The sequence below is a fragment of the Brachyistius frenatus genome, unplaced genomic scaffold (genome assembly GCF_029030835.1).
Source record: "Brachyistius frenatus isolate BFR_SWC_R1_liver_20210118 unplaced genomic scaffold, ASM2903083v1 Contig_15, whole genome shotgun sequence".
NCBI classification, from domain to species: Eukaryota; Metazoa; Chordata; class Actinopteri; family Embiotocidae; genus Brachyistius; species Brachyistius frenatus.
The window spans coordinates 2,724,699-2,742,152 of NW_027210614.1; the positions used below are offsets into that span (position 1 = coordinate 2,724,699).

The 17,454-nt window shown below is 40.4% G+C and overlaps 3 protein-coding genes across 4 annotated transcripts in view; 1 reads left to right on the forward strand and 2 right to left on the reverse strand.

The window, feature by feature from the left end:
- Positions 1 to 17,454, reverse strand: part of dbndd1 (dysbindin domain containing 1) — a 191,637-nt gene that overhangs the window by 14,502 nt on the left and 159,681 nt on the right. The window contains exon 2 of the mRNA XM_069693630.1: positions 306 to 356. Within this exon, the coding sequence (XP_069549731.1) occupies positions 306 to 336 (31 nt within the window). The 5' untranslated portion in view covers positions 337 to 356. The remainder of the gene's footprint in view (positions 1 to 305; positions 357 to 17,454) is intronic.
- Positions 2,437 to 10,215, forward strand: mthfsd (methenyltetrahydrofolate synthetase domain containing). Of its 2 annotated transcripts, none has more exons than XM_069693608.1 (8): positions 2,437 to 2,596; positions 2,719 to 2,822; positions 3,599 to 3,712; positions 4,046 to 4,159; positions 4,299 to 4,389; positions 5,480 to 5,592; positions 5,800 to 5,925; positions 8,052 to 10,215. In XM_069693608.1, exons 1-8 carry the CDS (start codon positions 2,569 to 2,571, stop codon positions 8,790 to 8,792), a joined length of 1,431 nt encoding a protein of 476 aa, XP_069549709.1. In that variant the 5' UTR covers positions 2,437 to 2,568; the 3' UTR covers positions 8,793 to 10,215. The 2 variants fall into 2 exon arrangements, with proteins under 2 accessions (XP_069549709.1, XP_069549708.1); XM_069693607.1 differs by lacking the exon at positions 3,599 to 3,712 and adding an exon at positions 3,441 to 3,550 and having other exon boundaries at positions 2,478 to 2,596; positions 2,719 to 2,826.
- On the reverse strand, positions 11,717 to 15,868 carry foxf1 (forkhead box F1). Its single transcript, XM_069693609.1, has 2 exons — positions 14,641 to 15,868; positions 11,717 to 13,432 (listed from the first exon to the last, which is right to left on the reverse strand). Exons 1-2 carry the CDS (start codon positions 15,617 to 15,619, stop codon positions 13,269 to 13,271), a joined length of 1,143 nt encoding a protein of 380 aa, XP_069549710.1. The 5' UTR covers positions 15,620 to 15,868; the 3' UTR covers positions 11,717 to 13,268.

Genomic DNA, 17,454 nt, shown 5'->3' on the forward strand with positions numbered 1-17,454 from the left:
GGATGTAGAAATGAGGAAAAGATCCCAGATAGAGCACTGTTGTACTGTTATATCTAGATTTAACCGATATTAGTGATAAACTCCTGACTGGACAAGAGTTAGTTACTCATATCACTAACGTTATTCAAGGAGATGATGGTCCAATCATTCAGCAAGTCCCCAATTACAAATATATGAAGAAAGACAGCAGGCAGATTCCTCATTGCACAAGTCACTCAAAATAGAAAAAAAGACACTATTGCATACAATACATACTGGGTGAAAGCAGAGGACACAGAACAGAAAGAATAGAAAATGGCTCTTACCTGGGCTCCCTGCCCCTCCCTGTGCCTCCATGCAGCTCAGCGGGTGTCCTGCTGTTCACACCAGCATCAGAGAGTGGAGGAGACAAATAGGGAAGAAAGAGGGGAGAGGCAAGGGGAGTGTGTGAATGTGTGTGTGCATATGAGAGAGTAAAGAGGGGTGGACACAGTGAGACCTAAGCCCTCAACTGACTGTGGTTTCTGCTCCCTTTTTTGTCCGCTGCTGCTCTTCTATGTTTCCCGAACAGGTGATAGTGGTGTCTCCTGTCGCACAGCCCACCTGCCTCGCTCAGCCATCAGAGCTGTCTGACTGCTGCACTGCCTCACAGAGCGGCGCAGAGAGGGAGGTCTGGGAACAGCGACATCGCAGCAAATTACTAAGCCACTTGGTTTAGTGAACGCAGCATTGTGAGGCTTGGCTTGGTATGTACAGAATACACAGAGAGAGATCCAGAGCAAAAGAGGGAGAGAAAGAGAAAGAGAAAGGGAGAGAGGGAGGGAGGGCTGAGCTGGCAGCCTGCCCAGACTGAGAGAGAATGGGGATGGGGTGTCAGGGAGGGTTATGGACCACTGGAGGGGGGAAACTGGGTGTGGGGGAGAAAGACCATCCCAGAGTGTACGAGTTCACATATGCATAAATCTGGCATAACAATATGTGGATGAAGGCAAGTTATGATGTCAAACATCTCAGACGTGGTGCCTGGGTGACAGCAAGACATGTGATTAAAAGGAGATACGTGGCAGTTAAATTCAGTTTGTCTGTGATACTTGGCGAAAATACGAATCCCAAACCTCCAAAAAAGAAAGAAATGGTGCGTCTGTCTCCTCAGAGGAATACGCTGGTAGAGCTCGCCCTCTAGTGGCAGGATCTGATCACTTCAGGTAGTCATGTGATTGTGTTCTTCAATTTTGCCAACATCAAAAGAGTCGAAGTACACTTTGTACTTAGAAAACATTGTTAATTGACCCCAGTATGAAACGCTTTGGAGCATGAGTTGGATTCAGCAATGTTATTAATTACAAGAGAAACAAGTTTTGCTCCCAATGCACAAAGCCAAAATGAAAAAACAAAACAGATACAGCGGACAAAGAAAATTGCCATATTAAGTCCAGTCTTCCATTTTTCTTAGAGTACTGGCATTATTAAAGAGTTAGGGTAGCTCAGTAGCCTGCCAGCCACTAAATGAAGAATACATATTATTGTAAGTACAATTGATCATATAGGCTAGAAAAAAACGGTTAAAGGGTGTATTCAGGATCCCCAACTTTTCCCACAGTGGTTTAAAACATAATGATGGGTATTACCTTAGACTGGATAATCCACAGTGAACATTTTGAGAATGACTTCAAACCTGAAATCAATACACCTAATTCTGTGGGGTGGATCTTATAGCTGCTCATTACATTGTTGACCTCTGTGATCAGCAAATTAAGTGTTTCAGAAACTCAAAGCTAGACATTTACGTGAAATGAGTCATTCATCAGAAAAGATGGCAAGAAAATTTGATAAATTTATGATTATTACATGAAAATATGACAGATTTTTAAACTGGTTTTAGGCTTTTGGACCCCAGTACATATCATTACTGGCATATAATTACACTGTAAATTTGGGGACTTTGATCTGAAGCACTAAAATATTATGCAAGATAAAAGTGTTTATCCATATGTCACATTAGGATCTTATGCAAAAGGGGCACTGATGCACTTTTTGCGCATGCGCAATATACATTCATCCAGCAGTGCGGGAACTGCGTCTCAGATTAAAAAAACAAAACAAAAAACAAACTCGTTTACTGTGAAATGCCGAGATTTTGTTTGTCTTATTCACAAATTTTGGCCTCGTTTGGTAGAGTAACGGAAAAGAGCTGCACTGTGTTTTTTGTTTTATCTAAAGCACATTGACTTGCTTTGGTGAAAAGGTGCCATATACACATTAACTTGACTTCACGTACAATCAAGTAGCAAAGCAGTGTTAAATACAAGTTAATAGATACTCACGCCAAATACAAGCTTTGCAAAGTTGTCTATTTTTACGGTATGGGGTTGAACGCAGGCTATGGGCCTACCTCCATTTATCTACGGTTGCCTGGAGGTTGAACCATTTCCGCTATCGCGTTTCGTAAAGTTCGTCCTTCTGGGCCGCCGTAGCAATGATAAACATGGGCAAGCAGCTGTTCCTCCAGTATTACGTTACAGAGCTCACGTGTACGATTTGAATGCTCGAAGTGTAGTCGACAAGTCAATTTGTACCGCTAATAACACAATGGAGCCCGTCATAAACATAAGTCCAGGTAGGTTTAAGTGTCTGACATTTGTTGGTCGGGTAAAATTGAATGTCGGCTCGCTGCTGTCGTGAATGTGATGTCGCTTCGTTTTCGCTTCATTTTACGTTTCTGTGTCGTTTACTCTGCAGGAGCCTCGAAGTGGGACATTCGTCAGAAAGTTTGGGACTACATAGAAGAACAAAATCTGGCCAACTTTCCACGGCCTGTTCACAACAGAATCCCAAATTTCAAGGCAGGTGAAAGCAAGTCGAGCAACGACGCAGCGATTCAACACCAACACGATGCTGCTATTTAAAACACACCATCGACTCTGCACGAGCTGCATTTCTATATACCTGTGAAAGCAGTTTCATTTTGGATTTATTCCTGCAAGTTGATGAAACAGCGTGTAGGCTAACTCGGCTAATTATAATTAGTGACGAACTAGAGAAACGGACTTAAAGAGGAAATAGGTTATACAATTAAAGAGAAAAGCCTTCTGTGCACAATGACTAAATTTTTTTTTTTAAATGTCAGATTATCCACTAGTGTATTCTGTTTTATATCAAGTCTTTTCTTCAGAAATCAGTTCAAATATACGTTTTCTTAATGTAAACTAACAATACACAGTGACGCTCTTTTTAAACGCCCTTGTTCAGGTTAGCGGTGTTCTGTATGTTGTGAAAGTAAATAATTGGACATAACAGTTCTGTTAATTAATGTACAGGTAAAATTGGCGCTACAGTAACGACACCAGGGAATCAGGTTTCCACTACAGCTTATGACTGATGTTCTTGACTTGGAATGATTAATGGCTGACCTGCCTGTGCATCTATGCGTTTCTTTTCCTGTGTATTCGCTGGCCAGGGAGCAATTCAAGCATGCAACAGGCTTTCAGAGCTGCAGGAGTTCATGTCCAGCCATACAGTCAAAGTAAACCCAGACAGACCCCAGGAGCAGGCACGCTTTGTCACTCTGGAAGTAAGTTGACTTTAAACCTGTCACCAAATGCCCTCCTTTCTTCTTCAGGGTGCTTTTGTGGCCTGCGCCAAGGTGTCGGAGCTGCAGGTGTTCACCCAGACGGCTGAGGTGAAGGTGGATCCTGATAAACCTCTGGAGGGGGCCCGGATGGCAGTGCTAGAGGTAGCACTGCACTGTTGGGAAAAAGACACCAAGAACCAGAGTGCCCCAGGCTGCCACAGAAAATCCTTTCTGCTCCTTTGCTAGTTTTGTCATCATTTCAGTTTGACCTGAGTTTAAATGAGAAATTACAGATCCTCTATTGGACTTTAGAATTTGATAGAATCTGTACTACAGCTGGTTCACTTCTTATAGTGTGACATTTCAGGCATATCAGTGCTTTGAATCTACTTAATATTTGTTACTTTTACCATCAGCCTGATTTTCATCTTGTTCTGCATTAGTCTTGTTAATAACTGAATCTTTGATTGCACATGTTTTTGGTAATCTTTGCAGGCACGGAAAACTTTATTGGTCCCAACTCCTCGTCTTCGCACCGGTCTTTTCAATAAGATTACTCCTCCTCAAGAGGCCAGCAAGGAACAGCTACGCATATGCTCTTCCTCTCAGGTATGAATTTCTTTCTTCACAGAGCTTCATCCACATTTTAAGCCAGAATTTTATTCATAAAACCCCAACAACTATTGCGATTTCTTTTATTTTTTTGCTGTTGTTGTTTTGTCCTTGTTGTCCTCTGAACCTTCATCAGGGTGTGAAAGACTTCAGTGTGCCTGTCGGCCTGGATGCAAAGGTGAAGGTAGACCTGGTGGTGGTTGGCTCTGTGGCGGTGTCAGAGAAAGGTGAGTGTTTATTGGAAACAATTCACCACATCACTATACACGTTCAATTTAACATTGGTAGAATAAATATTTTGCAGATTTCCTCCACTAGTGGATAAACTAGTGTAAACAGATGCCTAATATTGAGCTATTTATTTATGGAACTTTATCATGTTTTATAAATAAGGTTGATCAGCAGTGCTGTAAATTCAAGACCAGTTTTACCAAACGGGCAGTAAATTATCTAAAATGTCAAAATTTTAAATTGTTTATTTCAGTTGAAGTACTAATGACCGATAAAGCTCGATGAGCAAAAAATGTCATCAGTATAATAATCCATCCAGGTCTCCATGGAATGAACGTCACATTGTCTCGGAGAAATGACTCTGGCTGAAGCCTCAGTATGTAATTAGATGCTGACTCTGGTAAACCAGTTCCTGGAAGATTAGCAGTTATATCCTATAAGGGTTGTTTATTACACTGTGGAAAATGACAGGAGACTAAAAGGATGGAAATCACATGACAGAGGTCTACAGTCATGTTAAATGTTGTGTTGGGATCAATGCATGTGTTTTAGCTCTCTGAGGCAGCAGGACACACCCTGCCAGGGGGATCTGAAGTCAAACAGAAATAAGAATCGGGGCAAATGTGCACAATCAGATCCACTTTGATCTTTGTGGGTTCAGCTCTGTTCTGCCCTCCATGTAAATTGTCAAATTTACTGACATAACTGCAGTGCCGCATGTGAACTAGACATTTGTACACTCCGGATGGTTTTCAAAAAGTGCGTGTTACACAGGGTTCATCCATGTTACCATCAAACTTCATTTTTTTTCTTAAATTGAAAACATTACCACAGTTGTCCTCACCATGTTGACGTGTTTAGAATTTACTGCTGTTTTTAGGAGGAAATCCTGTTTTTGCATTATAAAAAAAAAAAATGATGAATGTAATCCAAATATCATTTACTTCTGTGTCATACACATTCAGTGAACTTGTGGTCCAGGGAAGCGCTGCTTAAACAATTAGTGTATAGTGTGATTCTCATAATGTTACATAATGCAAAACGTACCTTTTTAAAACACTCTCATGGTTCCGCCTTCTCCTGTAGGCGTTCGGATTGGAAAAGGAGAGGGCTTTGCTGACATGGAGTATGCCATGATGGCTTCAATGGGAGCGGTGGATGAGTCAACTGTGGTGGTTACTGTCGTCCATGACTGCCAGGTTAGTTTACTTGTTTGACGAATAAAAAGAGTAGCGTTAAAATGGTTTTAAAAAGCAGGCAGTGGTGTAAAAAGGAGCTTCATCTTAACTGATGTGGGTACACTCATATTTAAGATGTTGATAGACAAATAGTTTCCTTCTGTCTTGATTAAAAAAAAATTGGATAAAGTGTTGTTTCAGCAGTAATCTTGATATTTGTGCTTTCAGGTGGTGGACATATCAGAGGAGCTAATGGGAAGTCATGACCTGACTGTAGACTACATTCTCACTCCCACCACAGTTATTAAAACCAATTGCCAGTTACCTAAGCCACAGGGAATCATCTGGACGAAGGTAAATTTATATAACTTTGCTTTTTGTGGTGTTGCTGTCGGTCAACAACAGCTTTATATCATAGTAAAGTTCATTTTTAAAGTCTGTTAAGGTGCCAGACCTGAACTGCAACGTCCCTGATTTGCATCCCGCCAATGACCTCCTTTGCATGTCATTCCCCATCCTTCTCTATTATTTCCTTTCGTAGTCCTTCATTTCCATCAAAGGAACATTGGTTAACTTAGATTTAAATAACTGCCATTTCTGTGATTGTAATATGGAAATATCTTAAATGGATCATAGACACATATTTGTTTCTAGAGCTAAAGAAAATGTGGTCAGATGTTCATGATTGGCTTCGTTCTAAAGAAATAAACGTGAAACATTTTACACTTAACAATATTGGGAATGAGATGGTTAAGGAGGACTCCTGGACTTTATTTTTTAGGTGATATATTTGCATACTTTTTGTCATGTTATAAATGTAAAATCTTACATTTAATTAAGTTTTTATTTAGATTTTTTTGTAAATGCCTCAAAAAGTGTTTAGCATCTTTAAGCCTGCAGATACCTTTAATGAATAACAGTATGGAGATAGTGGGGCTGTTTCTCCATAACAAATAATGCATATAATGTGTATTATGTAATGGTTTGGCTTATTAATGGGTCTAAAAAACATGCAAATCCTTTAGAGGTTCACAATACAATTTCAGACTTCTTGTCTAAAGATTTAGGTAACTGCCATGACTTACGGGGAAAACAAAGCTATCTCGTGTTATTTGTAACGTCTGTACCAGTCAATAAACATGTGCTGGTAAAAGCACATATTTATTGCCAGTGTTTTACCTATTCAAGTGTTTTTACTACTATATGATGTCTGTTAAAATATATTAACTTTATGTCATGAAATCAAACTGAACCTATTTTACTAAATTATTACACATTGAGCATATCTAATAGTCTCGATCAGTTTGTCTCACCTGGTCCTACGAGCCAGCTGTCTGTGAAGTTTCAGGTTTCTTCTGATCTGACTTAAAGACCGACAAAATTTTATGACCCTTTCATTGGATCAGATTATTATTACTTATAGAGTAGACTTGTAGAGAAAAGCTCTGTCTGGGGCACCTGACAAAAATGATGTGTTTCTTTTTAGTAACACTGCCCCCTATTGGACTTATTATGAAACTACACCTTATACTACTTGTACCAACTACTCCATTATACAGTATACATTCTGATATTGTATGCATCTTGTTAAATAACTCTCACAATAACACTCTTTAGTCTTATTTACTCTTTAAATCTGTAATAATAAAAGTTTAGATTTTATACACAGTGCATATAAATATATATATATATATATTTATTATATATATATTTATTTCTAAGAGTGTTTATACCTCCAAGCCAACATACAAAAATATTAAGCATGCGAGTGTAATAAAATCAGACTTTATTTAGAGTGTGCACCTTAAACTTCCTCAGATTTACTTCTACTGGCAGAGAGATGTAATGTGTTTTTCCTCTTGACAATTTGTCTTTGGCTCGACATCATGGGGGGTATTATTCTTATAATGTGGTGAGATTGTGTGTAACCTCTGGGTTCCTTAAGACACGCATGTAAGTAAACAGGACCCAGTGACCTCACAGACAGGAAGGCCGTGTCTGATCATCAAAGGCTCCTCTGCCCAGCCACCTTGGCTCTGCAGGGGCAGGGGGACGTCGGGTCAAACAGGCCAGTGTAAAAACAATAGGCCCGTATATCCTTTATAGGACTGGTCAGCATCAAAGGCTGCCAAAGCACTTGAAGACCCAACAAATCAAGAAAGCTGTCTTTATTTTTAACTCCCTGGAAGATGAACTATCCTGCTGCTGTAAAGGTAGCTATTAAGCCCAGGCTATAAGCAGGATGGATTAATACAAACTAATTTGGCAGCTTTTTCTTTATTAATTTAACCCGTGCATGGGTGTATTGCATTGGTCCTAAGCAGGCCTATTAGTTTGCTGTGTGTGGAACACACACACACACACACACACACACACACACACACACACACACACACACACACACACACACACACACACACACACACACACACATCCCTCTTTGCCTTTCAGCCTGACTGAGTTCAGTTTTGTGTCTTTAGCTGGACACAGAAAAGCTGGAGAAGATCCCCATCCTGAAGCAGCTGCGTGCCCTGGAGGAAGAGGCTGGAAAAGATGTAACATTGGGGGCAGCGCCTGTGGCAGCAGAGCCTGGACTGCAGACCGGTCAACCAAAAAGGCAAACCAGACGGAGGCCAAGGCAGAACACGCAGCAGGAAGCTGAGGGAGAATCTAGACAGGAAAAAAGAGGAGAGGCAGAACAGAAACTCAGACAGCGCCCAGCAAGAGTGAGGAAAGAAAGCAGAGGAGATGGCAGGGGAGGTTATGAGGGAGAAATCGGCAGGACAGTAAAAGGAAAAAGCAAAGAGAACATGAAAGAGCAGGGCCCAGAAGAGGGTGGAAGTGAAGTAACGTCCGGGCGTAAGCTCACTCTGAGTGTGACCACAGTTTACCTGGGGGGAATCCCTGCTGGGCTGCGCGTTAGTGAGCTGAAAACGGCCCTCAGAGAGAGGGAGGCCACACCACTGAGGCTCACCTGGCAGGGAGCTCAACACAGGGCCTTTCTGGACTACAGTGACCCTGAGGCTGCACATGAGGCCCTGGAGGCTCTGCAGGGTCTCTGTTTGAATGGTAACAGTCTGCAGGCTGAGCTGGCCAAGAACCAACGCGGAGGCAAGAGGTCTGGACAGCCCAATAGGAGACCAAGACCATCAACTGCTCTGAAGTCCAAAGTCTCACCACCAGATACAAAGAGTGACACCAAGGAAATGACTCAGCACTAAAAACAACAGGCAACACACAGGCCAGAAAGTATTCATTTTAGCATCACCCTAAATACTGTAAGAAGAGTTGGGTTTTATGGTTCTTTTGTTTGTTTAAAAAATAAAAAATCTGGATTCATTAGAAGAGAATCTCAGTTATATGAACCCAATAAACTTAAAACAATATTATGCAACAATAATACCTAAAACATTTAATGGAAATGGAATTGCATTGCTGAATCACAGTATCCTAAAGCATTACTACCCCAGAGAGGTATTTAGTACTTCTCATAGTGCTTAAATGTACACGTATGTGCCTTGCTTTGTTTAGACACACCTCCTGGTTTGTGTGTCCTGGTGGCATCTCTTCAAAGGTCACTACAATTATTTATTTCATATTTCCTTTCAAATTATAGACTGAATGAAGTCTATTAAAGTAAACTTCAAAAATAAGTGTTGATAACTTTTTCACAACCAGCTTTCAGTATTACCTTTTCGAAGAAGGTCATGTTGTTGGAACTGTTTATTTGCTTATTAGTTATTTGAAATTTTTTTTTAACAAACAATAACTGTTTGTTTTGCAGATGGCGCCACCATGTGGCCACTTGCTGCAATTTACACAATTTAGAGCATAAAATGAAGTAGTAAAATAAAAAGAATTCTATGATTGAGATTTATTTATGTAGTACACACCAATGATTGAGCTCAACGTTTATCACTAATTTTAATTGTTTTGGAAAACACATTTTCACCATTTCTCTTACAAATTTCATCCAATCCTCACCATATGTTAAATTTACATGATTTTAAAAACATTACTTTTTCTTTCCTGTTGCCAAGACCTGAAATATTTGTGGCCCATTTGACATCAATTTCCATAAATCAAAATCTTGAGTCTATTTTGCGATGTCAACCTAACTTAGGTTTGTACATACAAGCAGTGCTTAAGAAATGTAATAGTTTAGGTGTGTTTGAAATTTGACGTGTTTAAATAGCAATAATATAGTCATCATTATTTTGACTAACTAGGATAGTACATAGGATAGTAGTAGCTTTAGATATTCAATATTATTGGTTTTGTTTGTTTGAAGATCTGAATCTAGATGCAGGTTATGAGTTTATTGAAGAATACAGAATTGCATAGCATTAAGCTGAGCTCTTAACTTTCTACTTGCATTATTTTGGCAGAGTATTTCAGAGACAGATATTCTGCATTTAAACAGTGATATTTGTACCTTTTTATTGATTAAAATGACTTATTTGTTTCATTGTCTGGTTTAGCCAGTGTGAGTTTGATACCAGGCTCAACGTTAAATGACACATTATACATTAATGTTCTCTACTAAAGTGTTTGACTGTACCCGTTCAGTTGTAGTGTCTTTTTTTTTTTTAATGAATACTTGTACCGTATCTCTTTTGATTTTGATAAATATTTGAGTGATAATGAATCTTTACATTGTTTTTGCAGCATTTAAGAAAGTACATAGATTGGAGAGGAAACTGAGAAGCGCCAAATCACCTTAAACTGTTGTTGTACTGAAGAGGAAGTACTTTACGGTCAGGAGGTAAACATGATCTTTCACACCACAAACATTTTGACTCTTGGAGTTTAGCGGGGCAGTGCATTTCACATGGGTGAAACAAATAATTAAACAAAGCCAACATTTTATTCTCTGACTTACTCCAACAGTTAGAGTAAATGTTCAGAGACAATTTTCTTAACGAGTAACGTTTTACTGTTGCTTTGTTTTGAAAGTGGTTTGATCTGCATGTATAGTGTAGCGTTTCAACCAGAACAATAAGTTAATTTAAGCTTGTATAACAAATACAAATATTATCAAATGCATGCAAGCCACTTAGTCAAACTTGAGCGCCCATTAACCTCAATCTTGTAACTCTAGTGATTTTTGTTTTTGTTTTCCACCTGTCTGTGCAGAAACAGAAATTACCTGATGAATGATCACCCCCATGTCAGTCTGTATTGCAGGAGAAGTGTCCTCTTTTCACTTGAATGCTTGGTTGTATTGAGACACAAGCACACAGTATGTCTGTCTGCACAGTGCAGGCCTCAGGCTTTTTATGGAGCTGTCATCCAGGCCTGGTCCGGGAACAGCTGTGAAGCTCCATCTCTCGCTCTCGGCCCTGCCAGAGCGCTGAACCTCGGCAAATGTCATCAGTTTGTTAATGTGCTGTTCCACTGCTGTTGAGCCTGCTACCCCTGTGCTTGATGGCATGCTCACTTTACTGGGGTTCAGTCAGTGGTCATGTTGTAAGGCGCGTATTGCATCCCCATGTAAAGCTGTATGTCTGCACACAAACATCGACATCAAGACATCTTAAATTACAGCTCGGTTAAACTTTGCAAGATTTGCTTCAGCTGTGTAGAAGCTCACAAAGTACAGTACGCCCACCATGTTTTTCTACATTTGGAGCCGCTGTTGTCTTCAATAGACTCCTCTGAAACTGAAAGAATTTAAAATCCTAAATGATATCGAGACCTTTTTTCTGATTTGTGGTCATTTTAATGACTAAACTGCCTGCTTTTATTTTAAACCATAAATGTGTTTTCTGCTGAAACAACTATTATGATTTCCAAATAATAAGGAATCTGATGAGGACCATTTAGAAAAAATGTCTAATGCCCTTGGCAATAATTTGTGGCTGTAGTGTTTTGATGGTGTCAAGACATTCAGGAATTCACACATTCATTATTTTGTTGTGTTTAATTGGATTGTGTGCCTTTTGCTGTACATGGTGAGGTTCTGTAATATTTATCAAGTAAAGGGTGTTTTAGAGGAGGAACAAAGCTCACCTTTTGTGAACACCTTTTTTTTTTTTCCTATTTAGAAGAAGTTTTAATTTCCTCCAAACCATTCTTGTTACAGATTTTCATAAATTGTCAATCCTGCTGGACACCCTGACATAATTCATTACACAAGGGTTCATTTAGATCAGCACCATTTATTAGATTTCCACCAGGGTATTCTTTGGACAAGAGGAAAACAACTGTACAACTACCAGAACAATGGGACTGCTGCAGGTTTTCACGCTGTAACCAAACGCGGGTGAGATATCTGCCTCTGATTTGTTACGCCTTAATTGCTGCACACTCTTGTTACACAGAAGGTGTGTTACGATTAAACTTTCAAGCCTTTTATTTTAAATCCACAACAGTTAATCGTTGTTTTTTTTTTTTTTTTGTACTTTAGAATAGCTATCAGGCAGTACCAGCTCCAGCAGGTGAGAACAGCAGGCTGCTGCGCTGATTGGTTCAAATGTCAGACGGAACTGTAATATAACAAAACAGCATGATGTTCCTGTAGCATTTTATGTACTGTAGAAACCTACTGATGGTGGACCTTATTTGCGTATTGTCCTTTAAATTTCAGTATTGTTAAAAGATGTAGATCCACCGTTTTAGATTCATTACGAGCATATACATTACTATAAAAAATGCTCTTGAATCATAATTGTGGCGTTTCAGAATTTTCAGACTGAATATCACTAATTTGGGATTGATTGTGTAATAATGATCTGCAGAGTTTTTCAGTTTGGAAAGCACATTTGCAGCGTCCACCTCCAAAATTGCCCGAGATTATGGCTGTGATAAAATCAAAATATGTGGATTTACGGACCTAAATAGCCCAACAGATATATTTATTTCTTACAAATGATTTGTTGTTATAAAAATTAGCCCTCGCTAATTTTCCTATATAAGTATATAGTGCTGAAAGTAATGGTCTACATATATCAGACATAAACGAATTAACAGTGCTTACAATATATCCTCAATTTTCATTTTAAAACAAATAATAAGCGTTCTGACAAATATTGCCAATAAAGCATGTAACTCCTTGGCCAATCCGCCTGAAATTAAAATACAGGCCTACAGAATAAATAAAGGTTGCGCTTATATGCTATTCAAAAAGTGCCGTCATCGTTTTTACACAGAATACAGTATACGGACATACAGTATATATGTAAAGTCCATAATTGTTTCTTTCAAAATTCTAACTTTGGTTTGCAAGTCCAAAAAAAGAACATCAGTCTAATTTGTCGAAGAAATGTCAGGTAAAAACTTTAGACGGAGAAAAAAGAAGTGTGCATTTTTTTTTTTTTTTTTTTTACATTAACAAGATGATTAAACATGAACACAAGTGTGAAGTGGTAGTCATCCGCTCTGCAGGACTAAGTACCAAACAGCAGCAGAGGTTCTCCCCGCTGGTCGATGTTAATGGTATGAAAACGTTTTTATTATTATATATTATTATTATGTGGCTGCTTTCTAATTGGCCTGTCTCTGTGTCTTTGCCGCTCTGTGAAACAGTGCAGAGAAGTAGTCCGGTCTACTTGCAGCAGTGGGCACTCTCCAGGGCTGGGGCATGCCTCTTACGTCTCTCAGTGGTAATTTACTCGTGTTCTCGTTTCAGTTCATTGCGCTGCGTGGCTCCAGTCTGTGACCCCATCCTCTGGTCTGCAGATTGTCCGTGGAGGGCGTCACATCACGCACGGCTTGATGTCCTGGTAGGAGACCTGTTGGTGGTGGTAGTACGAGCTGCTGCCCGGTGAGTGCATGGCTGAGGACGTCATGGCGTTGAACGAGAACACGAACTCCTTGCGGTCACACATGCTGGGGGACTGGGAATGGTACCGAGGAATACCTGCAGAAGGGCATTTTAAAATATAAATTATAAACATTATAACGAATGTCCCAAGTAGTCCATTTACTTTGAAGACTTTGACTGTAAATTACAACACGCCCTTTCAGTTTGCTGGTTCTTGTTCTGAAAAAGTATTAAAAAAAAAAAATAGGCTGGCTAATTAAAATAATGTATTAATGCTTATACGTTATACGTTTTAAATGCTAAGTTAATTGTTAACTAAGTGCCAGTTATCCATAAATTAGATTTAATGGAACTATTGATAATGAAATGTGTTCATAATAATTCTAATCATAATTTGAAGACAACATACCCTCCTGTCATTGTGAAAGGATGTCTTTTGTTATTTTTTTTTTATGTCTATAATGAAGATCAAGTTTACATTTAATTTGTAGATATAGAGCTTCATTCTGTTATAGCCTACTCCAGTGCGTGCGTAGATTCCTAATAGACCCAAAATCCATTTAACAAGCACGATTAAGATTGTCAAAAGGGGAGGCAGGCTTGCTGGGCTAATTGACAGTGGCCCTCTTGCACGCCAGTCCCGGAGGACTGGGAGCCTCGGGGCAAGGCAGACTTGACTTAACCGCGCTTGTTTTTCTGGGCCAGTGATTGGCATTACTTTAAACTGTCCCGGTAGACTCTCCCTGCCCTCTCGTACCTTTTTTTTTCTTTCTTTTTTTTAAAAATTTTATTTGATTTTTTTTTGTACCACTTCTACAAACTAAAACCGTGCTAGTTTGAAACCAATGATATCTGTTTTTTTATTTAGAAAATTGTATTGTACCTATTTGATTGGGAATAAAACAACTTAATTTTGGGGGGAGAAAATACGTAATTACTTTTAATTGCTATTTTCCTTAATGGTTTCCATTTAAATTCTTCCGTTTTGTAGGCTGTAATAGAGATACGCCTGTGTTAATATAGACTGCAAAATAAATGCAGCGCAAATTCAATGTAGTGCACTTCGGGGCTGCTCAATATTTCCATCAGGCCCACATTTGGCACAACACCATAAAAATCTGCACACCACCAAACTTAAAAACATGCCGAAAATTGTGTATAAATGGTCTAAAAATTGATTAAATATTTTTACTTCATGATTATCCCTTAGACCTTCATATTGTGTTATTTTCTTTATGAAATCATCTGCCCTCTTACTGAACATTTTTGCAGTTTTGTGATTAGAGATGAAACATTGCGCTTACCTTGTAAGTCTGTGGTACTGTGTCCGTTCTGGTGCAGGTACGGTTGCTCTAGTGAATGTGTGGGCAAGCTCGGCTGCAGCGCGTTCGCCCCGGGGTTACAAGGAGACAGAGGCTGCTGCTTGATGTAGGACGCCCCGTTATTCAATGAAGCCGAGGGGGCCGGAGCCCACGCCGAGGCTGAGCTCGAGTAGACGGGGTGAGGCTCCATTACTCCCCCGCTGGTGAGCAGAGGGGAGGCGGAATTGTCGTGATGGGGATAATCACTCCCAGTGGATCCTGTACAACTTCCCATGTAGGAATGTCCACTGTTGGCCGATAAGTGTGACATGGAGTGCCCGGACAGACCCATCCCTTCCATGTTACCTGCCAAGTGTCCATTCATCATCCCAATCCCACTGTCCAGAGACAAACTGTTGGGTGGGCAGGACAGGCCCCCGCCGCTCCCCTGGAAGTTGTAAGACTCGGGGATGTGGTTGAATCCCAGGCCGTTCATCATGCTGTACATGGGCTTCAGCGCCTGGCACTTGCGCCTAAAACCCCTCGGTCTCCTTCTGAAGGAGCCTTCCTCAAACATAAACTCACTGGCCGGGTCGATAGTCCAGTAGTGGCCCTTCCCTGGTCGGCCGAGGCCTTTGGGCAGCTTGATGAAGCATTCGTTCAGGGACAAGTTGTGACGCACGGAGTTCTTCCATCCCTGATACGAGCCCCTGAAAAACGGGAAGCGGCTTTGCAGGAATTGGTATATTTCACTGAGCGTCAGGCGCTTGGTTGGAGAGCTCTGGATAGCCATAACTATTAAAGCTATGTATGAATAAGGGGGTTTCTCTGGTCGTCGGATCCCTGCGTTTGTCTTCTTGGTTTTCGTAGTGGAGGAAGCGGTTTCCATCACCACCGTCTGTCCGTGTGGCTTCTCCGGGGCAGACATCGGGCTGCTCTGGGCAGGAGTCTGCGCTGGGGGCTGCTGGACCTCTGCCGTCATTAGTTGAATTTAGTCTTCGAGGTGGCAAACAAAAACGACACCTTCCCACCTACAAATACTATAAAGTTGGACACTAACTCGCTGTCATAAAGAGAGAAAAAAAAAATAAGCAGTGGGAAGATAGAAGCCGGAGGCGCGACTAACTTCTTAACTCTTGCTTGTGATTCAGTCCAGTAGCAGTCTGAAGCCGGACCGCCTTGTACACAGCGTCCGAAATGGAATAAGGAGCAGAACAGGAGCCGCTTTCCACTTCAGTTGGTGTGTTGTCGTGCGTCCGAGGAGCTCACTTTTTACTTATCTGTTGCCATCGGCGCATTGGAAGCTGTATGTCTTGGTCATCCTCATTTGGGACCCGCCCAGTTCCCTCCTACTCCAGTGGTGGGCTGTAAGCATGAACATCTGCGTGCGTTCACTTTTCAGTGAAATGTTTTTTCCTTCCTTACACTGAAATAGGGAATATATCCCACATATTGCCTGTAATAACACTTAAACGCTATTATATACAAGTAGGTTACATTGAAAAGGCTTGTAATTAATTGCATGAGCACATATTACAGTAATTATACTGTATACAGCATTCAACTACAGATTTTATTCGCTTTGTTTTCTAGTGTGATTTTTTTTATTTTCTTATGTTTTTCTTCTTATGTCTAACACCGAGTGTTTTGATGGAAACATTGTAGATTCATAAACCTGCAGCGCTAAGGGCTATCTCGCCATTTCAGGCCACATCGTCGATGCGCCACACCACTGCAAGTAGGTCATGCCTCTATTGTCATGAAAGTCATGAAATATTTTATAAAACTTTTCAGTGTATGAAAAGCAGAGGAACATGCTCCTCGTATTCGTAGCCACTCTCCTAATTTCTGTAAAAGATAGACAGGAACATGGGCAGGATGTTTATACAGCAAAATGTAAACATTTTCCCTGGCCTTCTTTAAAGAAAAAAGAAAAAAATCAAGCAAAAGCCCCGTTAGATCAGCTAATACTCAAACAGATGCGATATGCCCGTCTGCTCGCTGCGTCTTCTGTGGACGTCGAACGTTTTTACACATGAATATTGTTTGTGTAATGCAGTCATAATATTTACGCAGGGACGCGGGAGGAGTGAGGTGGAAGCTCTGCCGAACTGTGAGCACAGAAACTCGAACGGGGACTTGAGATCGACTCCTGCAAGCAGTTTACCATCGAATCAACCTGGAATTGAAGTAAGGTGGATTTTTAACACTTTCAGTATCACCAGCAGAACTGTGGCCGCTTTAACTCTGCCACGATGGGATGTTTACTTGTTTTATGTGACATGACATAGCCTAAGATAATTAGATAAACGGAGTAAAAAAATCTGCATTAATCTCTGCAGACTGCCTTTGCTTTAAGTGAGTTGCAATTCACCGAGAAGATGCGCACCACTCCATCTGTTCGTGTTTCCAACACCGGAAAGTTCGTTTTTGTTCGTTTTACTGCATTCTGTGCTGTGAGGAAGAGTCACTGGAAAGCGATCTGTCCATAGCCTAAAACTGTTGACAGTAAGTTGCTTATTGTTCCCTAGAGATCTTGATAGCTGCCGCCTGTAACCTTTTGCATATCCGTGGCTTCAGTTAGATGAGCGCTTGCCTCTGATCCTTGCCTGCGTTGTTGGGATGCTCGTGATGACTGTCAATACCATGAAAAATAATAATCCAGGGTTTAATAATGGATCAACATGCAAAGTTTGGCCTGTGCGTAAAACCGGAGAATGTTTGGTGACTCTCTTCCTTGTGCGTTAAAATCCTGTAGCTATGTTAGCATTAAATCATGTTTATATGTTCAGTTTGAAGTGACAGATTTATACAAAA